Source organism: Muscardinus avellanarius (assembly GCF_963383645.1).
Source record: "Muscardinus avellanarius genome assembly, chromosome: 3".
Lineage (NCBI taxonomy): Eukaryota > Metazoa > Chordata > Mammalia > Rodentia > Gliridae > Muscardinus > Muscardinus avellanarius.
This window is the reverse complement of record NC_137788.1, coordinates 114,275,052-114,302,829: the sequence shown is the minus strand read 5'-3', so window position 1 is coordinate 114,302,829 and position 27,778 is coordinate 114,275,052. Positions and strand designations below refer to the sequence as shown.

The following is a 27,778-nucleotide window of genomic DNA, read 5'->3' as shown; positions in this document are numbered from 1 at the left end:
GGTTCACAGCCAGCCTCAGCAATTTAGTGAGGACCTCCACAACTTAGTGAGACACTGTTTCAAAATAAAGAATAAAGCCGGGGAGTGGTGGCACACACTTAATTCCCAAGCTTGGCACAGGTTTGCAGCCAGCCTCAGCTACTTAATGAGGTTCTCAGCAACTTAGTGAGACCCTGTTTCCAATAAAGTATAAAATAGGTCTGGAAGTGTAGCCTGGAAGTAGAAAGCTTCTGGGTTCTACCTCCAGTACCACAAAAGAAAAAAAAAAGAAAAGAAAAGAAAAGAAGGAAGGAACGAACCAGGGATGGTGGCACACACTTGTAATCCTAGACCTCAGGAGGCTAAGACAAGAAGATTACAATTCATTAACCTGGTGAGACCGTCTCCAAATAAGAAATAAAAGCTGGCTTGGGGTATAGCTTGAAGGTAGAATGCCTCTGGGTTCAATTCCCAATATCACAATTTTTTTTTTTTGTGGGTCTGGGGATAGAACCCAGGGGCATTCAACCTCCGAGCTACACCCCCCTGCCCTATTTTTTTATTCTTTATTTTGAAACAGGGTCTCACTGAGTTGCAGAGGGCCTCACTAAGTAGCCGAGGCTGTCCACGAACCGCGATCCTCCGGTCTCAGCCTCCTGAATGTTGGGATAACAAGCGTGTGCCACCACGGCCGGCAAAAAATTTTTTTAAATAAAGAAAGAATACAAAATAGGGTTAGGGGTGTAGCTTAGAGGTAGAATACCCCTGAGTAAACCTCCAGTTCTAAAATAATAATAATAATAATAATAATAATAATGATAAATAATTTTGACACAGGTCTAATTTTATGAGGGCCTTGCTAAATTGGTAGGCTGGCCTCAAACCTACAATCCTCCCATTTCAGCTTCCTAAGTCCTGGGATTACTGCCAGCATCCCCGTACCCAGCTTGTCTCTGTCCTCCGGGGCTTTGGGGACGTGGGAGCCCTCTGGTTCCTGCCCTACGGTCACCACTGTCCCTGTTCCCGTCTAGCCTGCACAGGGGCTTCGTCCTCTCCCGAGGCAGTGGCTGTCCTGATACGCTCCAACTCAGCACCGTTCACTGAGTGCCCATCAGAAGGCCAGCCTCACGGGCCCTCCAGGCCCTCTCCGGATGTCCCAGGCTCTCTCTCAACCTCACGCCAGTACCGCCCTGGCCTGTGCCCGCTGCTTTGCTCTGGCTGGTGTCACCAGAATCCTCCCGTTCCTCCCAGCTTCACCAGCTGGTGGTTCAAGTTCAACTGGAGACCGCTGGGGCTCCCAGGGTCTTACTCCCCGCCTGGAATCCCTCCCAGGTCAGCAGGGGGCGACACAGGTGACCAGTAAGACCAGGGCCGGAGACAGAGACAGATAACAGCCTAGCCCCAGAGAATCCACTCCTGTGTGTTTCCCAGGCCTGCTCTTCCTACCTCTGAGCCCGCGAGCACCCAGCTGTTATCCACATCTGGGCAGGAAGCCATAGGTGCCCAGGTCCTTGAGGCTGCTGGTCTGCCACCTGTAGAGAAAAGCACTTTGTTTTTTTCTTTTTTTCTTCTTTTTGCTGTACTGGGGATAGAACCCAGGGGCATTCTATCTCCAAGCTACACCCCCAGCCCTGTTTTTTATTCTTTATTTCAAATCAGGGTCTCACTGAGTTGCAAAGGGCCTCACTAAGTAGCTGAGGCTGTCCGCAAACCCGCATCCTCCTGTCTCAGCCTCCCAGATGCTGGGATGACGAGCGTGCGCCACCGGCCCGCCCGGCTGGTGTGGGTCTTTTCTAAAGTCTCCTAGATGATTCTGACATGCAGCTGGGGTTGAGAGGCACAGGCAGAGCCCAGGCCCGCCCAGATGCACTTTAAGTCAGTCTCCTGGGACTCTGGCTCCCCATCCCAAACCCTGATTCCCTTTTTAGTAATCTGCAGAGTTTGGCTGTAGGAAACTTGAAGGTGACTGGGAAACAGGGTCTGGTTCAACCACCAGATCTGTGGCAACTACTATGTCCAAACCACCTTATCTTTTGCAAAAGATAGACAAAAACCAGGACTCCGGTCCTGTCCTCTACTAATCTGCTGGGTGGGCAGGAAGGGGCTCAAGCATCACTCCAACCTCCAAAGTCCTGGCACAAAGCAAGCTGAGAAGAGATGAGACCCCTCCTTCATCCCGAGCCAAGACTGTGCCCTCGGGTGGGGGAGCAGCCCTGGGCTATGGTCCTTCAGAGGAGAGTAAAAGGGGACCAGAATGGCAGTAAGTAAAAGATGACCCTTAGCAGGGTGTGATGGCGCACACTTATAATCCCAGTATTTGGGAGGCTGAGACAGGAAGAGCGCAGGTTCGTGGCCAGCCTCAGCTACTTAGTGAGGTCCTTTGCAACTCAGTGAGTCCCTGTTTCAAAAACAAAGAATAGCCGGGTGTGGTGGCGCATGCTTGGAATCCCAGCATTTGGGAGGCTGAGACAGGAGGATTGCAGTTCACAGACAACCTCAGCAATTACTTAGTGAGGCCCTTTGCAAATCAGTGAGACACTGTTTCAAAATAAAGAATAAAGCTGGGTGTGGTGACACACCCTTGTAACCCCCAGGCTTGGGAGGTGGAGACAGGAGGATTGGGCAGGTTCAAAGCCAGCCTCTCTGGCTTAAGAGACCCTGTTTCCAAATAAAAAAAAATATAAAAATAGGTCTGGGAGTGTAGCCTGGAGGCAGCAGGGTTTCCAGGAACCCCAGTACCACCAAAATAAAATAAAATAAAGAATAAAAAGTAGGGCTAGAGATGTAGCTTGGAGGTAGAATGCCCCTGGGTTTCATTCCCAGTATTGAAAAAAAAAAAGAAAGAAAGAAAGAAAGAAAAAATAGGGCTGGGGGTGTAGCTTGGAGGTAGCATAACACTGGAAGGGAGGTGAGGCTGGGGGCTCTACCTTGGAAAATGAGCACACTGATCCCTCTTTCTGAGCTAGTTTTTAAGTGCTGCAAGGAGCCTTGACACCTTGCGGTCATGACCCAAGCCCAGGGCTGTGAAGGACACCTCCCAGACACACGCACCCATCCCACACAGAGGGAGGCGGATGGCTGCAACGACCCCCTCCCCGCACCCCAGGTCCAACGACCCGGCATGCTTCTGTGCACATCCGCAGAGCAGGCCCTTGGGCGTCCGCTCCCGCCCCTCCCCCGCCGCTGTCATCCTCTCCTCGTCCCCAGTTGCTGCTGCGTGTGACTCTTAACAGGTGGCGGCAGGAAGGAAGCGGCGGCAGCTTGGGCTGAAGTCCTGTTTATCCCTGGCTGTGTACCGCCTGCTCGGGTCCTCCTGAACCAGGCACCATGGCAACCAGGGTGATGTCAGACCCCCCCACGGTCTCCATGGAAACCAGCGAAGGTATTTGGGTCAACAAGACAAGCACTTCTGAAACCCAAACAGGACACCGGCTGGAACCCCAGCACTCGCGGTTCCACAAGCCCTGATACGGCTCCCGGTTACCCCAGGATTCCGAGAGATGCCCCTGTCCCCCACGCCGGCATCTCGCCGCCTTATTAGGAAGTTCCTTCTGCGTGGATCTCTGCCCATCCCCGCTCTGTTTTCTGTGCTTTTTCTTCTCAGCGCTCTCTCTCTCTCTCTCTCTCTCTCTCTCTCTCTCTCTCTCTCTCTCTCTCTGAAGAAAACCTCCTCCCCTCCCCACGTTCCCCTTTCTCTTAATTCAGGCAGAATTCAACAAAAACACCGCTTCTGATATTTCTAAAATACAGCTAAAGGGGGAGCTCTCCCTCTCTACAAGACTCGTTTCAACCTCCCTAACAGTGATCCTTCCCAAACCTGTAAAGCAAAGGACCTAGGGCCACAAGAACTTAAGTTTCCGTTTTGGAAATAAGGGCCCCCTGCCTATAGCAGCCCTAGGTCCTTTGAAGGGCAGCTCCGTGGGGCCCGGGTGGCGCCCTATCTTTCCAGAGCTCCGCCCTCCTCTCCCGTGTCCCCAACACGCAGGGGCCCGGGCCCCTTCCCAGCCAGGGCTTTACCTGACCCAGCTCTCGCTTCGGTCTTCAGCTTAACCTGTTGCTGCTTCCCCAGGTTTCCAGCCAAAGAAAGGGTGTCACGTGACAGCAACTGACCAATGCAAAGTCGGCTTCCCCAAGAGGGCGGAAACTTTGGGCCAATGAGGGCTGGGCTCAGGGTCCAGAGGCAGGGAGGGGAGATTCAGTAGGCCCTAAATCTGGGCTGACCTCCGGGTGGGCAACTTGAACGGGGGAGGGGTTCTAGTAAACTGAATTTTTAGTGGCTTCCCCTCCCTTGACAGTGTCTGGTTCTAAAAGTAAGACCCAAACCCGAAGCGCAAAGGATGGCGTCTCCTGAGATGACAAGGACAAGGGCCAGGTTGTCCCCAGAATGGACAGAGGCAGCTGCAGGATGGGGGAGGGGAGAGGGCCGGGTGAGAAATCGTGGGTTTAGAAATAGCCCTCCTGCCACTCTTCCTGCCTGCCAGGGCCGACTGCTGATGCCTCTACTACTTTCGAAAATGGGATGTAGAACCGGGTGTGTAACCCCAGCACTTGGGAGGCTGGGCCAGGAGGATCACAGGTTCAGGCCAGCCTCAGCTACTTAGCAAGGTCCCGGGTTCAATCCCCAGTACCACAAAAAGGAAAAAAAAGGAAGGAAGGAAGGAAGGAAGGGAGGGAGGGAAAGGGAAGGAGACGTAGCTGGCCATTGCATAGCCCTGTAATCTCAGTACTTAGAAGGCTGAGACAGAGGATCAGATTTGAAGACAGCTTCAGCAAGTAGTGAAACTTTCACCAACCTAGCAGGTCCCTATTTCAAAGTAAAATAAAAAGTAATAGGGCTGGGGGTGTAACTTGGTCATAGAATGCCTTGTACCCAAAAATTCCATGCCAGGCATGGTGGTGCACGCTTGTAATCCCAGCACTTGAGAAGCTGAGACTGGAGGATTGCAGGCTCAAAGTCAGCCTCGAGATTCAGCGAAGCCCTCCAAAACTTAGTGAGACCCTATTTTCAAATAAAAAATAAAATCAGGCTGAGGTTTAGCTCAGGGGTAGTCTCTGGGTTCCATCCCCAGTACCACACACACACACACACACACACAAAACCTTCTAAGACTCCAAAAAAACCAAGTGTGGGGGGAAAGGCCAGAAAAGCATCAGAAATCTGCTGGAGGGAAGGCGGGGAGTCCTCTGACTCCAAGAACTGAAGAATTGAGGGGAGGAGGCGGAACCCCAAGTGCTAAGCACTGGTCTCCCAGGGCCCTTCCAGCCCAATCTCGTCCCTGGCTTCAGGCCTGGCCCTGCGATGCACTCAGAAAGGGAATTCATCTTCTCAAGGCAGGGCGGTGGGGCTCCACTCAGCAGCTCCTAGGGAGGTGGCTCTCCTGCCGTTTCTACTCCAGGGGCCCTGGTGGGTGCACACATGCTGCACCCCCAAGGATCCCCCCTGGAGTGACAGTGACTCCTCCCAACCCCTTCTCAGATAAACAGCCAGGAGTTCTTACCTGGATTTTCAAGTCATTTTATTAATCCAACCATACAAAAGATCCCGTGCCCACATCTCTGTCACCCCCACTTTCTTCCAAAAAGTAGTGCTGAGGGCCAGAGAGGAGCAAAGGGACAGCCACTCCCCAGGAGCGGTTTGCAAACCGTGGAGGGGGGGACACAAACGCAGCAACAGATGTGCGCAAACAGAATCACAAACACAACACAGGCCCAAGCAGCGGGCGCTGCCACCTCCGTGTGTATGCAGGGACCCCGAGCAGAGGCACAGCGGCCGCCCTCTCCCCTGGGCAGCGTCCTTCCTCATGCCAGGGGCCCAGAGGAGTGGGAATGGGGGCTGAAGAAGGGGGGCCAAGACCAGGTCCTCAGGCTGCTGCCCCAGGCCTCTGAGCACACAGGAGCTGTGAGGAGCAGCAGCTGAGGCTGCCCGGGGTGAGGGTGGCAGGCAGTGCTTTTCAAATCAAATCAAGCCCAGGGCAGGACTTTGGCTGAGAGGGATGGGTCGCTAGAGATCACCAGGCCCAAGAGGACACCAAAGAACAGCGAGGAGAGAAGCAAGAACTCCAGGCAGGCAGCTCTTCCTGGTACCATGGCACTGAGGGTCCCTTGGGGAGCCCGATCCACGGGGCTGAAGGAGTCGGGGCCTCCTCCTCTCAGGCAGGAAATGAGGTATACGGGCTCTGTGCCTTTCCAGGGGGATCCAGGGCACCAGAAGTTGGGTGGAGATCAGCACTGGGGATGAGTGGGCGGGCGGGGGAGGGCTGCAGCGCGGAGTCCAGGCTTCCAGGACACCCCAACTTCGAATACTTGTCGGGCCACATATCTCAATTGTTTTTTTGGCAAAAATATGGCCATAAGGAGGAAAGCATAAGAGACGCTGAGAAAGGACCAGTGGCTTTGGTATGAGGAGGGTGCGTCCTGACAGCATCTCCTACCTACTGTCTTGAAGCCCCAGATCCCCAAGGGGCGGCCACAGCCTGGGACTCGCTGCTTCAGGCTATTTGGGGCTGGGGGGCAAGGGGGCTGGGGAAGGCAAGGGAGGGGGAGGAAAAGGGTGAATTCTCCATTTATTCCCTAAATCTGTCTCCTGGAGCCCATCAACGGCTGTTGCGGGGACGGGAAGAGACCCAGCTCCTCTAGCCAGAAACCATCAACACCTGACTCCCCAAACTAAGGCTCAGGCTGTGGGGCGAGACAGGGTGCTAGGCACAGTTGTCGGGGACATCCGTCCTCTGCAGGCAGGACACCCTGCCCTCCAGAACTTCCTCTATCCCCTCTCCTCTTGCAACCGCACCCCTGGACCCCCCGACAGCCACGCACAAGACATCGGCTCTGCTCCACTGGGCTTTGGTTTCCTGGATCTCTGTAGATCTAATGCGGAAGTTTCCAGAAAAGCGAGCGTTTCCGCTCCCGCTCCGCCTCTTCAGCTGGTTGGGCCTGCCGGTCCCTCTGAAGAGCAGGAGGGCCACCTCCCCGGGGTCAGCCGTCGTTCGCGGCCACCAGCTGCCCCATGGCCTCGCGGATGTAGACGGACTGGATCTCCTTGGTCTTGAGGCAGAGGTCGCAGGCCCAGACGGCACAGGCCTCGGTGGTGAGCAGCCCGTAGGCGCTCTCTGTCATGCCGGTGCACTCCCGGTGGAACCACTTCTGGCAGGAGGCCTCGCAGAGGATGGCGTCCTGGTCATCGCTTACCTCGCTCCGACATGCGCCACAGGGGTACACCAGGCCCGGGGGTGGCTGGGGCCCCGAGCCACCTGCCTTGCCAGGGGGCGCCAGGCTGTTGGCATCTGGGGTGCCCCCACCCCGTCCACTGCTATTCGAGGGAAAGCTGGGCTGATTTCCATTGACAGCAGCAGCCGGGGAGCCAGAGTGGGGCTCCTGGGGGAACGCGGTGGGCGCGGGGGGGTTCAAGGGCTTCCCGCCGTCCTCCCCGCCAGGGCCGGGAAAGCCGGGGTCCGGGCCGGGAAAGGGACTCGTGTTGGGCGGCAGGCTGGGGAGTCCCTGACCGGGTCTCTGGAGTGAAGGGCCGAAAGGCACACCTGGCTGGGCAAAGCGCTGGGGCAGTGGCGGGCCTAGCTCCCCTCTGGGGGGCTGTCCCATGGTGGGCGAGATCATGGGGCCGAACCCCCCCACCGGGCCTGGCATCATCTGCCCACCAGGAGGGCTGAAGTTCTGACCCAGCGGCTGGCTGAAGGGCTGACTGGGGAAGTTCATGTTGCCTGGGGGTGGGTAACCGGGGCCCTGAGGGGGCATGTTAAAAGCGGGACCCATAGGGTTGGGAGGGAAAGGGGGAGGCTGTCGCCGAAGTGTCTGGGGGCCCCCTCCGCCCCCAGTGCCATAGCCTGGGGGTACCTGGCCTGCCATGCCCCCCTGTACACGGAAGCCCCCAAAGGGCACTGGGCTGCCAAGGAAAGGAGGGGCCGCACCCCCCACTTTGGGGGCTCCGAAGTCATCCTCGAAAGGGTTGGATGCAACCAGGTGGTCCACCATGGGAGTCGGGGGTGGCGCAAACTCCGTCAGGTGGGAGTAGGCAGGGCCCTAGGGGAGAACAGACGAGGAGAGAGGTCACAGGAGACGCGGCGGAACCCCCAGAGGGCTGCGGACAACGTGTACTTGTCAGGCGGCTTTGGGAAGACCACGGTCAGCAGAACCATGTCGATTCCCAGCTCTGACTCTGAAGCCGGCCTTTGACTCTGTTAAGCCTCAGATAGCTCATCTGTAAAACCGGGGCAATGCCTCCCTTCCAAAACTGTTAAAGCATGCCAGCGCAATCCTGACACTTAGAAAAGGTAAGTGTGAGCCAGGCTTGGAGGCACACGCTTGCATTCCTAGTACTTGGGAGGCTAAGAAAGGAGATTCATGGGGTTCGAAGCCAGCCTCAGCTACTACTTAGGCCCTTTGCAACTCAGTGAGACCCGATTTCAAATATTAAAGAATAAGCCAGGCGTGGTGGCGCACACTTGTAATCCCAGCGCTTGGGAAGCTGAGACAGGAGGATCGCGGAAGCCAGCCTCAGCTACTTAGTGAAGCTCTCAGCAACTTGGTGAGACCCTGTTTCCAAATAAAATAGAAAGTAGGTCTGGGAGTATATCCCAGAGGTAAAAGGCCCCTGGGTTCCATCCCCAATATCTAAAAAAAAAAAAAAAAGAAAGAAAAAGTAAGTGTGAGCCAGGCATGGCGAAGCACACCTTTAATTCCAGCATTTGGAAGGCTGAGATAGGAGGATCCCTGTTTGCTGACAGCCTCAGCTACTTAGTGAGGCCCTTCGCAACTCAGTGAGACCCTGTTTCAAAAATTAAAGAATAAAAAATAGGGCAGAGGGTGTAACTTGGAGGTAGAATGTCCCTGGGTTCCACCCCCTGTACCACAAGAAAAAGAAAGAAAGAAAGAAAGAAAGAAAGAAAGAAAGAAAGGGTAAAAATGGTAAAATGCGTTGGTATCAAAAAAAAATCAAGATGGGAAAATAAGGGAGAGGAAAGGTCTTTCTTTGCTCAAACCCTCTCCTAGGAGAGAACACTGCCCCTGAAGTCTGCCAGGAGCCTGAGAGGAAGGCCCAGAAGCAGAACGAGGGGCGGTGTCCCCTGCCCCTGACTGAAGACACCAGGGGGCTGGACAGAGCGCCGGGCCGCGCCCTCCGCCCCACTCACCTGCGTGTTGGACTTCCTCCGCTTCTTCTCCGGGCTCTTCATTTGCAGACCTGGAAGGGCGGCAAACGGCAGACACAGGTTTCTCCCACCTCCTCCCCCGTCAAGTCCCCAGGTGCTACCCAACGGCGACAAACACTTGCTTACTTAGCAAACACTAGCGAGGGGTGTCACACGGAAAAAGAGAAAAGGAAAGGAACTGGCAGGACCAAACTCACAGCAAGCTCCAAGCGCCCCCAACTACACTCCACGTGGCCTGCCCCCGGGGCTGCGCGCCGCGACCCTCTCCCCCAGCCCCACCCGCGCCCCGGGCCCGCGGCGCGCTCACCGGCCTTGCCCTGCTTCCTCCCGGTGCTGGGCGGCGCGGGGGGCGGTGCGGGGCCGCCACCTCCCTCCAGCTTGTCCGGTGGGGGCGGCGCCGAGGCGGCCATGGAGTGGGGACCGGGGTCAGCGGCGGCGGGGGACGGAGGCGCCCTGAGACCGCACCATGGCCCGGGAGGGGAGCCGGGGCGCGCGGGCCCCCCGAGCCGCGCCGAGCCCAAGCGCGGACTGCGCGCCCGCCCGCCGCCGCGGCTCGGCGACCGGAAGCGGAAGTCGGTGCGGACGCCGCCGCGGGCGGGGCCGGGGCGGGGGAGGCGCGCGCCGCCCGGCGGAGCCCCCGCCCCAGGCCGCCCGGCCCCCTCCGCGGACACGTCCGCGCCCGCCCCGCCGCCGCCTCCCCGAACAATAGGCTGGCGAGAGGAGCCGAGTAGAAGAAATACGGACTTTAATTAAGACGATTCCCTTTGGTATAAGTGAGACCCGTGAAAATATCCAAACAATGAAAGGCGGCGGCCGGGGCTCCGATGCGCGGCGACCCGCCCCCGCCCCCCAGGGCAGACCCGGCCGGCCGGCGGGTCTCTGCAGGCCGCCAGCTCCCTCATCACGGGCACAGGCAGCACGATTGGGCCAAACTTCGGCCTCCTAGCCTCGCGGCAAGAGGCCCAAGTTCCCCAGTTCCAGGGCAAATCGATTTCTGCCTCTGGTCTCTCTGGTAAAAAGTCCATATGCTGTCGGTCCCGGGCTGCCTCGCAGGACCGGCTAGCAAACTGCAGACAGTTGTAAAAGAGCTCAGAAAAGTCGGAGGTGATGTATAAAGGTAACCGATTATCATCATTTTGTGCTCAAAAGCCAGGGAAAACAAAATTAGGAAAGTAAACCTACAGCCCTAAAAATAATATATGCAAGGAAAATAAAATGAATGCGGTTCCAAGTCTACAGTGGGACTTGGGGATTGCCTAATGCTTTAGATTCTTAATGCCTCTGTTTCACCCGCACAAAACCCACCCGCGACCTGACCTCGGAAGACCCAAATTCAGTCCCGGCACCCCGAGCTGGGGGCCGGGTGGGGCTCCAGGAGGAAGGGCTACTTTGGCTGGAGAAGACAACTCGCATGCAACACGGAGGGGGGGGGGCTCATGAAAGGTATCTACAGACCCCCGGGGAGGAGGGGCTGCCAGGAGGCACTGAGCAAGGGAGGGTACGACCCCCCCCTAGTGGGAGGGGGACTCTGGGGCAATCTGAAGGGTTGTATATCCTCCCCCACCCGGGAAGACAGCTGCCAGCCCTGCCTCTGGTCTCCCACCCCAAACTGGAGGGGGTACTGAGCACGAAGACAGAGCCCCAGAAGCCAAGAAAGTGTCAGCACCCCTGTCCTTGAATTCAGGGGCCTGAGAACTTTTTGCATAAAATATCTTCAGACCTAGGAGATGGTCAAAGGCACAAAGTTTAAACACTAGTGGGGGTGGGTGAAAAGGGTGGGGGTACCCTGAAGCCCAGAGGTGGACCAGAGGTGTGACTGGCTCCCCCTTCCCCAGAAGGGTGCTGCTCCACAGGCCGATGGGCACAGGGCACTTTCCATTACAAGCACCGCCTTCTTGGGGAAGGGGACATCAGGTTGGCACAGGAAAGGCCCTAGCAAGGAGGCCACTTTACATGAACACTTTGGCGAGGTTTGGGGAGAAGCAGGATTGTAGCCCGGGCTCCCGACTCGAATCCTCTCACTCAGCTGGATACGAAACCCAGTGTCCACACTACTCCCAGCTCCTACCCCGGGGCCAAGCCCACAGAAAGCTCCCGCAGAAGTGAGGTCCTGAGAGGGAACTGGTGGAGGGCGCGGGGCGTCCTCAGAGGAGGCCGGCCTCACAGCTTGCGCTCCACCGGCTGCTGCAGGCACAGCTCGCTGCCCGCCGAGATGATAGGCAGGTGATTGTCCATGTGGTAGCGGATGAGGTGGCTGACGCTCTCGAAGCGGTGGTCCTTTGTCCGAACCTGAGGATGTGGGCAGGGAGAGGGTGAGCCGGGGCAAGGAGGCCAGGGGGACTGTCACCCTGAGGTGGAGGAGGCTGCGGGCGGGGCCGAGATGGCGCCCAGGCACAGAGGCTTCTCTCTACAGGGAAGAGATCTGCAGTGATGGCAAAGGGCAGGTCGGCTGAGTAGGGACATCCAAAGAAAAAGGGGACATCCACCCAGGAATCGCCAAGCTGGGGTGCACTTCTTGACTTGGAGGAAGCTGGCATGTTTCAGGAGATACACCGGGAAAGAAAAAAAAAAGAGGCTGATTCTGCTGGAAAAAAGAGGCCAAGCCTGAGAAACGTGTGGTGCAGATAAAAGGAGACGCTGGTCTGAGCCCTGGGTCTGGGGAGCTGGGGAGGCCCCAGACTCCTCTTGCAGAAGCAAGCTTGGGGCGTTTAGCCTCCAGCCACGGAACAGTAGGCGTCACCTCCTCTCCAGGATGGTTTCCTAACTTGTTGAAAGAGAGGCACAGATGAGATGGGCATCGTCTAGCTCTGGTGAGCTTCAGGAAGGGGCAGGTGAGGACTGGCCAGGACAGGGGAACACAGCTCCAGCTGGGGGCCCTGAGAAGGGAAGGACCCTAAGCCACAGAGAGCTGCGCGCTGGGAGAGGTCTAGAAGGAAGGGCCCGCGCCTGCCTTCTGCCACCTTGCCCACACCGCCCTGCACTCACCACGCCCTCGGGGTCCACCAGAAGCAGGTGCTTGGGCTGCCCGCTCTGCTGGCCAGTGAGCACGTACTGGCCAGGAGTGGTCGTGCTCTCCCGCACCAGGAAGTCCCCGTTGAGCTGCAACAAGGCCTCCGCCTCCCGCCGGCTCAGCTTCCCGTGGAACCAGGGCTCCCCTTGGAGCTGCTCGGCCATGGACAGGGACTGCGGAGGGGGTGGCACCCGGAGAGCATCTTCGAAGGGCTCTGGGGATGCAGAGAGAGGGGGCTGGGGGAAGTGGCTGGCCCAGCATCAGGACCTAGGCCTTCAGTGAAGGAGGCCCAGGAAGAGCAGGTTGGCAGGAGAAAAGGAGAGACCAAGCAGGAAGGCAGAAATACAAAGAAAGACAGGCGCACTCACTCATGTCAAAGAGGTCCCGGGGTGCGCTGCCATTGACGGCGGGATTGGGGGGCCCGGCCACACCCCCTGCTTGCCGGGCCTTGTCTAGGTTCTGGACGTTGACGTAGGAGGGATCATCAAACAGCTCCCGGCCTGCCAAGGAAAGGGAGGTTCTTCAGTGACCCCCGCCCCGCCTCCCTGCACCGCTGGCTGCCCTTCTCGGCTCCCCTTCCTACCTGGGCAGGGCGGCGGAGGTTTGCGGACTTCAGCGTCTCCCCCAGCAGGCTGCCCTACGGGCTGCAGGATAACAGGGTGAGACCAAAGGCCCGATCCAACTGCCCCCAGCGGGCCTAAGTGCCCAGACCCCAGCAACTTACCAGCGTAGCCCCCAGGTGGCTGGGGGTCTGAGCAGGTACGGCAGCCCCTGGAATGGCTCCTTCCCGAAGCCTCATGTCTACTACCCCGCCGAGAGGGGGCTCCTTTCCCGGAAAGTCGTTATAGTACTGATGGTCAGGGGGCTCCTCCTCCTCCTCGTCCCAAGCGGAGCCATCAAAGCCAGCCATCCTGAGGATAGGACAGCGAGGAGGTGGCTGGGGCCACTGAGGGGATGGAGCGGTGGCTGTGTTCTGCACATTTCCTATGGGTCGGGCCTGAGGTCTTATAACTAAACGGGGATAGAGCGGAGGCTTAAATTTGGCCTTGAAGCTGGGTGTGATGCCATATGTCTATTTTATCAGTATTTGGGAGGCTGAGGCAGGTGGGTCACAGCCTCAGCTATTTAGTGAGGCCCTCTGCAACTTGTGAGACTGTTGCAAAATAAAAAGATGGAAGAGGGCTGGGATGTAGCTCAGAGGTAGAATGCCCCTGGGTTTAATCTCTAGACCATGAAAGAAAAAGAAAGAGGGAGTCAGGTGTGGCGGCACACACTTGTAATCCCAGTACTTGGGAGGCTGAGACAGAAGGATCGCAGGTTCAAAGCCAGCCTCAGCAGCTTAGTGAGACCCTGTTCCCAAATAAAATATAAAATAGCTCTGGAGGTGTACCATGGAAGTAGAAGGCCCCTGGGTTCCATCCCCAGTACCACAAAAAAAAAAGAGAGAGAGAGAGAGAGAGAAGGAGGGAAGGAATGAAGGAAAGAAAAGAAAAAAGGTCCAGAAGCCAGGAAGGAAAAGAGAAAAGAGATTCAGAAATGAAGAAGGAAGGGAGGGAGAAAATAAAAGAAAAAAGGTCCAGAAACCAGAAAGGAAGGAATGAAAGAAGGAAAAGAGAAAAGAAAAGGAAAAAGGTCCCAGAAAAGCTCAGGAATAGATGCGATGAGGAGGCACTGAAGCACAGAGGAGGAAGAGCAGGCAGGGCCTCCAGATTCTCCTGATGGGCCACTAGCAGTAGGACCGGCAGGAAGTAGGCAGCAGGGGCGCAAGTTCCTTCCTTCCCAAGCCCCTCGGAGCTGGAGCGGCCCACAGGCAAGCCTCCACAGAGCTCACCTGTCGTGGGGGGTGACCAGCTTGGGCGGGTTCCTGAGGTACTGTTTGAAGCGCAGCTCAAAGGCCTGGCCGATGGTGCTGATGACGTCCTGGGCAAGCCCTTCGGGACACTCCAAGATGTGGCAGGCTGGGGGCACAGCAGAGGCTGTCGGCAAGCTCCGAGGAGGGAGGTTGGAGGCCCCCACCCTCCTCGGCAAGTCCCCATGGGCGCTGCTCCACTGGGAAGCCTCATCCTGCCTCAGGGACAGCCAGCCAAGCCCGTGCCCCCACCGCGCCTCACCTCTCTGATTCACAGGGTCTTTGGCAACATAGGCGACATACTCGGCTGTGTCCTGGGTGGACAGAGTCAGGCCAGTCAGCGACATTTCACAGCCCCACCTGACTCCTGACCCATCAGACCAGTCATTTTCAGATACTCCCACAATCCTGGCACCCCACCTCCCTAGCCAATGTGCCCCCAGCCCCGGACTCCCCCCCACATCCACTCCTCTCCCCAACTCACCGGATCCCCACCAGATGCAAAGGAGATAGACTGCATGTGGTGGTTGGCAATGATCTGAGGGCAGGGAGGGGCGGGGAGGAGGGATGACAAGCGTCACTCTGCTGGCTTCTCACCCTTGTCCCCCTCTCTTCCTTCCCTACAATACTGCAGCTCCAAGTCCCGGCTGGACCCCCGTGGCCAGTCGTGGCGTTTCGGCCCCCTGCTCACTCCCACCTACCTGTTTGCAGTCTGCGGCCATGAGGTTGAGGCTGCTGGTGGACACGGTGAGTGTGATGGGCATCCCGGCAAACTTTAGGTTACTCCTGCCCAGGATGGAGCTGAGCGGGCGGCCGCAGGGCTGGGGAAGGACCAAGTCTCAGAGGCCGAGGGGGAGACATGCTCCTGCCTCCCACCCTCTGCATCTCCCACCCCGTCAGCTCCGCGTACCTTCCTCCTCCTCGTGGACCCCTTAGCACCCGGCACGGCCTCACACACCAGACTGATGGCCTCCCTGGGGAAAGAGGGCACTCAGCCCCACAGCCCGCCTCCCACTTGGCGGGGGAGGGGAGGCCGGACTCCAGGGCACTCCAGGCTCTCTGTCGTGGTGGATTGAATTAAGGGCCTTTAATATTTGATGACACGGAGAGGCCGCTTCCTGGCTGATTGGGTTAGGGCCTCAATGGGTAGGGCCCCACCTCTGGCAGCTACCAAGCGCCCATTCTTTTCCCAAAGGCAGTGGCGCCCCCAGTCTACCCCCACGCCCACTCCAGCTCCACCCGCCAGCTGCTCCTACGCCCCCCACAGCCCGTCACAGGCGCCCCTTTTCATAGGACTTCAACTCACTCCCTTACTTTCTTTCTTTCTTTCTTTCTTCTTCTTCTTCTTTTTTTTTTTTTTTTTTTGTAGTACTGGGGATGGAATCCAGGGGCATTCTACCTCAGAGCTATACCCCCAGCCCTATTTTTTTTTTTTTTTTTTTGCAGTACTGGGGATGGAACCCAGATCATTTGACCTCTGAGCTACAACCCCAGCCCCATTTTTTATTCTTTATTTTGAAACAGAGTCTTGCTGAGTTGCAGAGGGCCTCATTAAGTAGCCATCAAAAGCTGAGGCTGGCCGCGAACCGCGATCCCCCTGTCTTGTAATCCCAAATGCTAGGATTGCAAGCGTGCATCACACTTGCCTTCCCCTTTCTCTTGATCCTCACTGCCCCCCCCCCACATAAGATGCCACCAGCACCCGCAGAGGGTCCCCCAGCTCTCCTCCGTCCTGGCCTCGCCAATCCTAGGACTTCCAGTCTACCCCAACCCCGCTCACCTGGTGACCTGGGTCCGGGTGTTGAAGTCGAGGGCGCGCATGGACTGCAGGACCTCCACGCAGCCCATGTACTGAGGGAGGGGGGGACACAGGACACAGGTCAGCGGCCGCCCCGCCCCTTCACAAGGGCCCTGATCTCCCTACATGGTCCCCAGGGAAGTAAAGATGAAGCAGCCTGCCCACTGTCCACGCTGCATCCCGCCACGTGCAAGACAGCAGAGAAAGACGGGAAAGGACAGGATGAGCTAGGAGGGAGGCCGCAGGCACCGGGCAGAACCAAGGGGAATAACAGGCAGGGTGGGATGGGGCAGCTCCAGGAAAGGGGAAGGGTCTGCAGAGGAGAGTGGAGAAGTCGCTCCTTCAGCGCTTACGAAGAGCCTCCAAGTGCTAAGGGGGTTGGGGCAAGGAAGGAAGGGGGGCTGGGAGGGAAGGAACGGGGCACGGGACCAGAGAAGGGGCAGGACAGGCGCGCTGCTGGGGAAGCACAGGGAGAGAAAGCCCAGCAGGGCCGCAGGGAGGGGGACGGGGTCTGGGAAGGGAGGAGGCACTCACCCGCACCAAGTAGGAAACCCCGGGTCCCATGACTTTGTCGTTGGGGTGCAGCCAGCCCCGCGTGGGCTTGTTGACGAAGCTCCCGTGGCGGGTCCACTCCTCGCCCCCCAGCTGGCCCCCTTCCACCCGAGTCCTGCGCCCGCCGCCTCCGCTCAGCCTGTTCATGTCCTGGAGGAGGGGCGGGGGGCCCAAGTCCTGTGAGGCGGAAGCCGCCTCCCCGACCTCCGCTGCCCTTCCTGGCTCCCCCTTAGGCCCCAGGCGCCCCCCGGCCGGGTTGGCCAGCTTCAGGTTGCTCATCCGGGGGAAGAAGGAACACAGGGTGGTGGGACTGTCGTCCCCAGGCAGAGGAGGCAGGATGGGCCCCAGAGATGAGGCCGAGGGGGAAGGCAGCTCCTCTGGGGGGCTGGACCCCGAAGCCCCCTCCTCCAGCGATGAAAGAGACTCATTCCGAAGTGGGTTGTACTTGGGCTTGGGGGGCAGGAGATCCATGGCTGAGGGTGAGGGGGGCTGCTGCCCGGCCCGGCCCCCCTGCCAGTTCGGGCAAGGGGGCCAGGCAGGGGGCATCCCCAGGCCCTTAGCTTGGCTGGACCTCTCCGGCCCAGGGGTCACGGGGGCCCAGGGAGGGAGGAGCACGAGAGGCTTCCGCTCCCCAAGTCAGATGCAGACAGTTTCAGGCCCCATCCCCGCCCAGCGTGGAGCCTCTTCTCCGGCTAAGAAGAGAACGGGCTGGACCCAGGGCTGCCTGGCTCCTCCCTGGGGGCGGGGAGCTAAAAGGAGAGACCAATCCCAAGGACAGTGCTGACTCACAGGCTCAGAGGGGCTGAGCTCCCGCCGGCCACCACCGCCCCGACCTGGAACTCAGGGGCCGAGCCAGCCAGGCCCCTCTCCCCAGCCCTAGACAAACAACTAGTAATCCGGGAGGGAAGTGGGGGGGATGGTGGCTAGGAGGCAGATAAGAGGAGGTCTGGATCAATCCAAACAGGACAAGGGCAGGTCGAAGGGAGCAGGAAGCCAGGGGAGGCTGGGGGAATGGTAGAGGAAACACAGACAGCCGGGGGTGGGAGAGGGAGGCGACCCTTGAGCTCAGCACGTCCCTTCCCGGCCAGGTGGAGTCCCCAGACCCTGGGGTGGAGGCCCCAGGAAGCCTGGGTCATAAGCATCCTCCGCTCCCACAGCTGGGGCTGGAGAAGGAAATGGGGTGAAGAGGAGAGTGGTCCCAATGGATGCAGAGTGGGGCCACAAGGAGGGCAGGGCCGGGCAAGAAAGGGCAAGAAAGGGGAGTCGGATCCAACCTGGGGGTGCTTTGGGGAGCTAGGAGACCTGAGCCGGAGCAAAAGGACATGTTGGTCAAGCCTTGTACTCTGTGGGACACTATCCACCAAGGAGCAGAGCCCCAGGCCACAGGCTGTTCTGCCGCTTTGCATGGGCCTATCTAGCAAAAGCAAAAGCATACAGGTGAGAAAGGAGGTGGGATGCTGAGCCTGGGGTGGCCCCTCGACCTGCCTCCTCTCACAGGGCTCCAAGCCCCACCAAACAACAGTGCCTCCAAAATAGGAGGGGTAGCTGGGGTGGGGTGGGGGAAACTCCCTGAGCGGAGGCTACAGGGGGGGGGGGGGGAGGGCAGAGCAGTCCTAAGACAAATCAGTGTCAATGAAGACAGAAGAGAGCCTGGCAGGGTGGCGCAGGCTTGTAATCCCAGCAATTCCAAAGCTGAGACAGGATTGAGGTTCGCCAACAGCCTCAGCTACTTAGTGAGGCCCTCTGCAACTTGGAGACCCTGTTTCAAGATTTAGAATAAAAAATAGGGCTGGGGTCAGGCGTGGAGGCCCACTGTAATCCCAGCATTTGGGAGGCTGAGACAGGAGGATGGCACAGGTTCACAGCCAGCCTCAGCAACTTAGTGAGACCCTGTTTCAAAAATAAAAGAATAGCTGGGCGTGGTGGCGCACGCCTGTAATCCCAGCATTTGAGAGGCTAAGAGAGAAGGATCTGGGTTCACGCACAGCCTCTGCTACTTAGTGAGGCCCTCTGCAACTCAGTGAGACCCTGTTTCAAAATGAAGAATAAAAAATAGGGCTGGGGGTGTAGTTGGGAGGTAGAATGTCCCTGAGTTTCATTCCAGTACAGCAAAAATAAATAAATAAAACTAAATAAAAACAAAAATAAAAGAATAAAAAGCAGGCCTGGGGGTGTAGCTCAGATGTAGAATGCCCCTGGGTTCCATCCCCAGTACCACGAAAGAAAAAAAGAAGGAAAGAAAGAAAGAAAGAAAGAAAGAAAGAAAGAAGCAGGCAGGTATACCAGGAACCAGTACAGTGGCACATTGCTGTAGTCCCAGTGTTTGGGAGGCTGAGACTAGAGGATCACAGGTTCACGGCCAGCCTCAGCTACTTAACTAGATTCTCAGCAACCTAGTGAGACCCTGTTTCAAGATCAAAAAATGAGGGTGAGGCTTGGAGGTTGGATACTCCTGGGTTCAATCCCCAGTACCCAAAAGAAAAAGAAAGAAGAAAGGAAGGAGCCGTGCATGGTGGCGCACACTTGTAATCCCACCATTCTGGAGGCTGAGACAGGAGGATCGTGGTTTGCAGACAGCCTCAGCTACTACTTAGTGAGGCCCTCTGCAACTCAGTGAGACCCTTTTTCAAAATAAAGAATAAAAACTAGGGCTGGAGGTGTCGCTTGGAGGTAGAATGCCCCTGGGTTCCATCCCCAGTACTGCAAAAACAGAAAGAAAGGAAGGAAGGAAGGAAGGAAGGAAGCAAGAAAGAAAGAAAATGAAAGGGCACCAACCCTAGGACAGTTCCCAAGTCATTCTTTCCACCCACAGCTTCCTGCCACAGTTCTGCTCCGGGCCATAAAGCAAATTGGAAAGTGACCAAAACACAAGTAAAAGATCCATCTTCCCCCAGGCTCCCTTCAGTTACCCCTCGGTTAACGTAGGAGAGCACACAGCCTACTGTGATTATCGATACCTCGCTTCAAACGCAGTATCGCAGTATCGTCATCACTACATCCCCCACTCCTCCGGAGAAGGAATCCTATGACTCCATTTGCTAAGGCCTGGGCTCTCAGTCCTAGGAGGAGAACGGCGCTTTCCATAGGCACACATTCTCAGTCTACACAAACACACCTCGCTATGTCCTTGTCTTTAAGGCGGCATGCTGTGGGAGCTGGCAGTGCCCAGATCAGGGAATGGCCAGCAGGTGTGGGCACCTGAAGACAAGAAGAATGACTTTAAAACAGCAGAGAGAGAGAGAGAGATTACCTATTGGGAGCCCAGGTGATGGAGGGGAGGGTTTGCTTCTCAGGCCGCAGGGAGGAGGCAAGAGAGACAGGAAGTCGTAGGAAATGGTGAGCGCCTCAGGAATGTTTCCAGCAAGGAAGGCTGGGCAAACGGAGCCAGGATGAATGCCCAGACTGCGGCTCTGCTTAGGGGGAGGGGAAGAGCCAGAGAAGGGGGTCTGAGAAGTCTCTTTAAAATTAAAAAGGGTGGGTGGGGGCAGCTGAGAAGTCTCTTAAAAAAAAAAAAAGGAGCCGGGCTTGGTGGCCCTTGCCTGTAATTCCAGCACTTGGGAGGCTGAAACAGGAGGATCGCAGGTTTAAAGCCTAGCAAGGTCCTCTGTAACTGAGACCCTGTTTCCAAATAAGAAATAAAACTGGTCTGGAGATTAAGCTTAGAGTGCTTCTGGGTTCAATCCCCAGTGCCACACACACACACACAAGGCCAAGTGTGCCTGCGGGGCATGGTGGTGCATGCTTGTAATCCCAGCCCTTGGGAGGCAGAGACAGGAGGATGGCACAGGTTCAAAGCCAGCCTCACTGGCTTAAGAGACCCTGTTTCATATATATATATATTAGGTCTGGGAGTATAGCCCGGAGGTAGAATGGTTTTCCAGGATTCCAGGAACCCCAGTACCACCAAAAAAAAAAAAAAAAAAAAAAGGCCAAGTGTGGTGGCACATGCCAGTAATTCCAGTACGTGGGAGGAAGAGGCAGTAGAATAGCAGGTTCTAGGCCAGCCTCAGCAACTTGGCAAGGCCCTCAGCAACTCAGTGAGACCCTGCTTCAAAGTAAAAATTAAATAGGGCTGGTGGTGTAGCTCAGAGGTAGAATGTCCCTGGGTTTAATCTCTAGTACCACCCCCCATATATACACACACAAAACCTAGCTGGGTGTATTAGGGAGGGTGAGATAGGAGGATCACAAGTTGAAGGCCAGCCTGGGCAGTTAGCAAGACCCTGTCTCAAAATTAAAAAAAAAAAAAAAAAAAAAAAAACCAAAAAGGGCAAGTTGGAGCTAGGCATGGTGGCACACACTTGTAATCCCAGCATTCGGAGTCTGAGACAGGAGGATCGTGGTTTGTGGACAGCCTCTGCTACTTAGTAAGGACTTTTGCAACTCAGTGAGACCCCATTTCAAAATAAAGAATAAAAAATAGGGCTGGGGGTGTAGCTTGGAGGTAGAATGCCCCTGGGTTCCATCGCCAGCACCACAAAAAAAAAAAAAAGAAAAGAAAAGAAAGAAAGAAAAAAAGAAAGAAAGGAAGAGAGAAAGAAAAGGGTTGGGGATGTAGATCAGTGGTAGACTGCCCCTGGGTTCAACATCCATTACCAAAACAACAACCCGAAAAAGTACACTAATCACCACTCATGCCTTCAAACCACCATTTCCTGATGGTAGAAATTTTTTTCTCCCCTCAACAAACCCAGGGCCCTATCCAACAACCAACTGGTTAAGACTCAACTGTTTCTGGGGCAGGCTCCGTCCTTTCAAGGGAAACTCTCAAGTCTCTCCCCCCCTCTCAAGCCAAACCCTCAAAAGTCCAACTCCCTTCAAGTGGGTCCATCTTTGCAGGAGGACAAGAGAAGAAAAACTGCCTCTAATGTCTCATTCCTCACAGCCTGAGATGGAATTTTAAGTTCACCTCCGGTGGAGCAGGAAAACAGCCCAAGGTCCAGAGGAAGAAATGACAGGGAAACGTAAGCAGGTGGAGAGTCTGGGATGAAGACGAGGGCCTGAGGCCCTGGCTCGGGTCCCATTGGGATCAACCTCCCAGGGGGCGTGGGGCCCCGGGGCGCGTGTAGACACCCGGACACCCGGACGTGGATCGCGGAAGGGGCGGGGCTCCAGAGGGGGCGGCGCCCCAGAGAGGCGTAGCTCTGACCAAGTGGAAGCGTTCCTCGAGGAGCAAGGCTTTGCCCTTTGGGAAGCTCGGCTTCTGACAGGCAGCAGCTAGCGGAGAATCGTGGCGGGAAGGCGGAGTTCCCAAGAGCTCGGAGGACTAACGAAGGCTGTCTTGTAGTAGGGCTGGCTAGAAGCACGTGCGAGGGAGGGGCTTCCAGGAAAGCTGGGTGACACGGTGGGGTCGCGACAATCAAAGACAAATCGGGGTTCGGGGAGACCCCTGAAGTTAGGAGGTGGGACTTCCGGGGAGGGGGTCTCAGGGGGCGGGACTTTAAAATGAAGACCGGAAGTGGGGTCCAGGGAGAGGGGTTCCGGGGTAGAGAGGAGGGTCGCCTATGGAGAAAAAAAAAAGGCAAGACTCACCAGGGCCTCATGGAGTCTCTGCACCGCACAGCGGGCTGATCTAGTTCCGGATCACGCCACTGACTGCTTAAATCGCCGCTCCAACTTTCTCTCCGGGCCCGGCCTCCCCGGAGAAACTTTATTACACTCACTTCCGGCCTCACTCACCCCTGACCCTCTACCTCACCGCCCCTCCTTCACCCAGCCCACTTTCCCGAACCAGCCAATAGCAGCTCGAGAAGGTGCACAGGGGCCGTGACAACCAATAAGAGGCCAAATTTTTTCTCAGGCTTTCTCTTCAGAAAAGTAAGAACTGTAGCCCAATAAGGACTCGAGGCTAAGCAAATCTAAGCCAATAGGAGACCTTAAAATGGGACTGTCCCGCCCTAAACCAGACGGACCAATAGGAAGTGCGGGCGGTGTGTTTGAAAGCGAGGCCGGAGGGGGTGGGAGCGCGTGCTGCTGGGAGTTGTTTGGAGGTTGGCGGCGCGGGGCTGGAGGCCCGCAGGGAGAGCGATTATGTCGCACAAACAGATTTACTATTCGGACAAATACGACGACGAGGAGTTCGAGTACCGGTTAGTGCCGGCGCGGGGGCCATAGAGAGGTCGTGAGCCCCAACAAACGAGGGCTGGAGGGCTTGGTACCTGGGACCCCCGGCGCAGGATCGGCGCATGCGCGGGAGGTTAACGGGATGGGTGTGGGGTTGGCTGAGCGCGTAAAGCGCCTGCGCGCAGGGCGAGCGGCGCTCCTTACACAATGAAGCGGGGACTGAAGTTTGTTAGAGCATTGAGCACCTACCTTCGCGGGGGTTCCTGGGTCACTTCACTACTTTATGGGTCAAGTTGAACATGCCTTCTGGAGACTGCTCGCCTTGCAGGAAATATGTTGGAGCTTACTGAGAGAAGGTCCAGAAGTGGAGATGGAATTTTCTTTGCGCCCCCCACCCCCTTTAGTGCTAGGGGAGTCCTGAGAGCTTATTGTTAATTTACGTAATGGCCCTTTGCAGATTTATTTTCCAATGCAAGTAATACGTACGGATTATTAATAAGCAACGTTACGTGTTGCTTGTTAATTTACGTAAGAGATACAGGGCGTGGTGGTCTGGTTCGTTCGAGGAACTGAAGTGGAATAAAAAATGGCCAGGAGCACTGAAAAAGAATGGATGTGTGCCTAGTAGGTGCCCTTCAAATACTCCGACAGTTATGGCGTGCTTACAGGTTTTAGGTGTGCTAAAAAGCAAAGGTTAAGATTTGGGCTCTGAAGCTGGGCGTGGCGGGGCACGCTTGTAATCCCAGCATTTGGGAGGCTGAGACAGGAGGATTGCTGTTCACAGATAGCCTCAGCTACTTAGTGAGGCCCTCTGCAACCCAGTGAGACCCTTTTTCAAAATAAAATAATAATAAAAAAATAGGGCTGGCAGTGTAGCTCAGAGATCGAATGTCCCTGGGTTCCACTCCCAGACCCGCAAAATAAATAAATAGAATAAAAACTAGGGCTAACGATATAACTTGGAGGTAGAATGCCGCTGGGTTCAATCCCGAGTACCGCCAAAACAAAACAAAACAAAAGACATGGTCTCTACTGTAACAAACTTAAATCTGTTTGACTGGATTAGACTCTAGAAAGGTGTGTTGAAGTGTGCAGAACTTGTGGAGGAAGAGGGAGGGCTAGGGAATGCTTCCTAGAGGAAACTGCAGAAGATGAGGCTGAAGACACAGAATTAGTAAAGAGAAAGCAGCCTTAACTGGAGTGGTTTAGAAGATGCTAAACAGCTGACCCCCAAGGATGGTGCAGAGAGAAATCTTTCCACTAAATGTGGCATTTGGATATGATAGATTCTAAATAAATCCTTAACTCCACATTGGAAAGTGAGAGAAAACACAAGGGTTTCACAGATGTTAGCAGTACGGCGATCTGTATTTGTTGTAATACTTAAGACAGCTTCCTAGTTTGTATCTTGACTCCGTGATTATTGATTGAAATTTGCTTTTCTGTGTCTCTTCACCCAGCCTAGCTCAGGGCTTGCTTTTGGGCACTTTAGAAAATTGGATGTGTTGCCGGGCGTGGTGGCGCACGCTTGTAATCCCCGCGCTTGGGAGGCTGAGACAGGAGGATCGCATGGTTTCGAAGCCAGCCTCAGTTACTTAGTGAGGCTCTCAGCAACTTAGTGAGACCCTGTCTCCAAATAAAATATTTAAAAAAAAGGTCTGGGAGTATAGCCCGGAGGTAGAAAGCCTCTGGGTTCCACCCCCAGTACCACCAAAAAAAAAAAAAAAGAAAGAAAGAAAATTGGATGTGTTGATAAATATATAACCATCTTTATGCCATATTTTCTTGTGATCACCTGCTTTTCCGTACGTCTGAACTACTAAATAAAACTATATGCTAGCTGGGCATGGTGGCTCACGCTTGTAATCCCAGCATTTGGGAGGCTGAGACAGGAGAACCATGGTTCACGGACAGCCTCAGCTACTTAGTGAGGCTCTTTGCAGCTCAGTGTTACCCTGTCTCAAAGAATAAAAAGTAGGGCTGGCGGTGTAGATCAGAGGTAGATGCCCCTGGGTTCCATCCCCAGTACTGCAAAAATAAACTAAAACTATATGCTTATACAGTATTTGGGCAGCTGGGGAGAAATCACTAGTTTCAGCCCCCACCCACCCCCAGAAGGTCTAACTCTTAGCAGTAGCATTTTGGTTTAAGTTTTTTTGTTTTTTTTTTTTTTTGGTACTGGGAGTGGAGCCCAGGGTCTTTCTACCACCGGGCTATACTCCCAGACCTATTTTGTACTTTATTTGGAAACAGGGTCTCACTAAGTTGCTGAGAGCCTCACTCAGTAGCTGAGGCTGGCTTCAAACCTGCACGATCCCCCTGTCTCAGCCTCCCAAGCGTGGGATTACCATGCCCCAGCTCTTTGTTAATTTCTCTATGTATTCAAGCCAAGTTTTGTGCCAGGGGCATGTTAGAATGTATACTATTTTTAGACATTTAGACTACAATTATCTTTTTTTGAGGGGGAAAAAAACCTGTTACTACTACAGAGGGAACAGTTAGTCCATTTTCATTGAGTGTAATGAAGTCTATCTCGGATAGTCTTATTCAGATCAGAGTATAGTTTTCATGAAGAGATGCCCTTGGTTAGGAAAGCTTCCAAGTTCCCAGCTCTTATGGCTCATCCCTTCAGAGTTAGGAAAATGAAATTCAGGATAGATGTTTACATTTTGTGCTTTATGATGAGTTACTATAAAGCACTCCTTATCTCCCTTCAGGCCTTTCCACGAATCAGTTCTCTCCTTTACTAATCCTATTTGGAGGGTAGGGGTTGTTGTATGTGTGTGGGGTTTTGGTTTGGTTTGGTTTGGGGTTTTTTGTGATATTGGGGATTGAACCCAGGGGCATTGTACCTCCAAGCTAAACAGGGTCTCAGTTGCTGAGAGCCTCACTCAGTAGTTGAGGCTGGCTTCGAACCTGTGTGATCCTCCTGTCTCAGCCTTTCATGCGCTGGGATTACAAGTGTGCACCGCCACTCCTGGTACCATCCCCAGCTCTTTATTTTGAAACAGAGTCTTGCTAAGTTCCTGAGGTTGGCCTTGAACCTGAGATCCTTTTGTTTCAGCCTCCCAAGTACTGGGATTACAGGCATGGGCCATCACACCCAGTTTCCAATCCTGTTTAATACTGGTTTCCAGCTGTTAACACCATGTGCTCTGTGGGACTCCCATTGTATTGTGGGTAATCAGAATCCTATAAGACCGTGCAGGCAGAGAAGTTTCTTTCAGCAGTGCCTGGGTCTTAGAAGCTCATTCGTTGGAATTCTCATTAATTTGTGTTCATGTATAACGTGTTTGTGGGAATTTACATAACTTGGCCGATATTCCCAGCCTTTGCAGCCCACTCATTGTAAGTTGGTGTATACTCCCTGGCACCAGTTTGTTTCTCTCCCTTCTTGTCTAACAGACTACCCAGTATTGACACAAACCCTCTACCTCCCCTGTTTCTGTTACAGGCATGTCATGTTGCCCAAGGACATAGCCAAGCTGGTCCCTAAAACCCATTTGATGTCTGAATCCGAATGGAGGAATCTTGGCGTTCAGCAGAGTCAGGGATGGGTTCATTATATGATCCATGAACCAGGTCAGTGCAGTGCTTAAGCGCAGCCATGTAGGGTGCTATGCCGCGAGAAGGAGGGCTGTGACTGCATAGCCAGAGCAGCAGGGTAGCAGGGATGGCTTACCGTCTTTCCTGGCTGGCTAAACTAGGGTGGCCAAAAGAGTAAAGATCTGGGAGATCTGAAGGCAGCCCGTTACTGAAAAACCTCCTTTAATCTTAATTCCGTCAGGCCACACGTACCCCTGCTTCATTCCCCATCAGAAAACAAGTTTTTGGGTTTGTTCCACATAAGCAAAGGAAACTGTATTTCTGGATAAGACAGCAGACACCCAGCTGCCAGGCAAAACTAATAAAGGACACCCCAGGGCTGTACAGACATAGCAAAAGAACTGCTATTAGCGATCTGTACTTGGCAGACAGGCCCGCCTTCTGGGTCTGCTTCTACAGCCATGTGCTTCCCCGGTAATCAGTTCTGAAGATCTGAGCGGGTGCTAGTTGGGCGGCGGCAGCGGAATGTGCTGTGGGTTGGGCACAGAGCGGTGCGAGCTGGGCTCTCAGATTTCACGTGTTCTTCCAGAACCTCACATCTTGCTGTTCCGGCGGCCACTACCCAAGAAGCCAAAGAAATGAAGCTGGCGAGCATTGCCCGGCCTCCAGCTTTGTGCAGCTGTCCTTACCTCTGACGCCCTTCTGATAACTGATTCTGTTGCCTTCTTGTTCCCCACTTTGATACTTAAAGGATGTTCAATACACTGTTTGAATGTGCTGGTAACTGCCTTGCTGGTTGAGTGGCACCACCACCCGCTCTGCCAGATGTGTGCCGCATGGCCTCACCCTCGGCTGGGTGCGACCCCGAAGCCCGGTGCTCTGTGGCCAGCAGAACGCCCTTGGCAGGTGGAGGACGCAGCTGGGAATCGGCCCGCCGCCATTGCGGAAGTGTGTAAACTTGCTGTTTTATTTTTTCCTGCGGGTGTTATATGTATGGTGACTTGCAGACTTATGTTTCAATGTATTGGAAACTTTCCATTTTATTTGAGAAATCTGTTAATGTTAAAAGCCTTGATTAAAGAGAAAGTTTTTATAACCTAACTGATTGCAGGGTCTTTCCCTCCCTCTCGGGGTGACCGTCACGTTCAGTATCGTGGTGGTGATCATACGCCCCTCAGCTCTGCGATAACAAGGCTTAATGTGAACGTTCAGGTAACTGGCTTTTAATCTGCTGTAAGCAGACTTGCTGTCAAACATCAACTGAAATATATGCCATTCTAGTGACAAGCCTGGGCTAGAGCTGTACGGACAGCCTTCATCTCATCAAAACAAATGAACCGTGGTTGCCTTTAAAATGGTCCCAGTAGCCGGGCGTGGTGGCGCAGGCTTGTAATCCCTGCGCTAGGGAGGCTGAGACAGGAGGATCGCACAGGTTCGAAGCCAGCCTCAGCTACTGAGTGAGGCTCTCAGCAACTTAGTGAGACGCTGTTTCCAAATAAAATATAAAATAGGCCAGGCGTGGTGGCGCACGCTTGTAATCCCCGCGCTTGGGAGGCGGAGACGGGAGGATGGCGCAGGTTCGAAGCCAGCCGCGCTGGCGTAAGAGACCCTGTTTCAAAAATATAAAATAGGTCTGGAAGTGTAGCCCAGAGGTAGAAAGCCCCTGGGTTTCACCCTCAGTACCACAAAAAGAAAAGGAAATGGCCCCAGTATCTGAAGGGCACAGAGGGTTGAGGGAGGAGGTGCGCCAGAGGCTCTGGCGCTGAGCTGTGGCACCACGTCTGCTGACCCGGAATGGTTCTGAGTAGTTTTCAGATGTC

At 55.1% G+C, this 27,778-nt stretch overlaps 4 protein-coding genes across 4 annotated transcripts in view; 1 reads left to right on the top strand and 3 right to left on the bottom strand.

Annotated features, from left to right (window-relative positions):
* PBXIP1 (PBX homeobox interacting protein 1) overlaps positions 1–3,169 on the bottom strand; it is a gene marked incomplete at both ends in the record, with an annotated part of 14,519 nt that extends 11,350 nt beyond the window's left edge. The window contains 1 exon segment of the mRNA XM_080691582.1: positions 3,081–3,169. Within this exon segment, the coding sequence (XP_080547708.1) occupies positions 3,081–3,169 (89 nt within the window).
* Positions 3,170–6,954: 3,785 nt separating this feature from the next.
* PYGO2 (pygopus family PHD finger 2) lies at positions 6,955–9,550 on the bottom strand (the record flags this gene model as incomplete). The annotated part of the gene is made up of 3 exons (XM_080691890.1): positions 6,955–8,013; positions 9,123–9,172; positions 9,448–9,550. The coding sequence occupies 3 exons, from the start codon at positions 9,548–9,550 to the stop codon at positions 6,955–6,957; spliced, it is 1,212 nt and encodes a 403-aa protein (XP_080548016.1).
* Positions 9,551–11,300: 1,750 nt separating this feature from the next.
* SHC1 (SHC adaptor protein 1) lies at positions 11,301–16,885 on the bottom strand (the record flags this gene model as incomplete). Its single annotated transcript, XM_080691894.1, has 12 exons — positions 16,332–16,885; positions 15,780–15,850; positions 14,910–14,973; positions 14,701–14,820; positions 14,484–14,537; positions 14,262–14,313; positions 13,982–14,108; positions 12,875–13,061; positions 12,734–12,794; positions 12,519–12,650; positions 12,126–12,364; positions 11,301–11,429 (listed from the first exon to the last, which is right to left on the bottom strand). Exons 1-12 carry the CDS (start codon positions 16,818–16,820, stop codon positions 11,301–11,303), a joined length of 1,725 nt encoding a protein of 574 aa, XP_080548020.1. The 5' UTR covers positions 16,821–16,885.
* A 5,494-nt stretch (positions 16,886–22,379) lies between these two features.
* Positions 22,380–26,688, top strand: CKS1B (CDC28 protein kinase regulatory subunit 1B; the record flags this gene model as incomplete). The annotated part of the gene is made up of 3 exons (XM_080691911.1): positions 22,380–22,438; positions 25,867–25,994; positions 26,548–26,688. The coding sequence occupies 3 exons, from the start codon at positions 22,380–22,382 to the stop codon at positions 26,598–26,600; spliced, it is 240 nt and encodes a 79-aa protein (XP_080548037.1). The 3' UTR covers positions 26,601–26,688.
* Between the last annotated feature and the right edge of the window lie 1,090 nt (positions 26,689–27,778).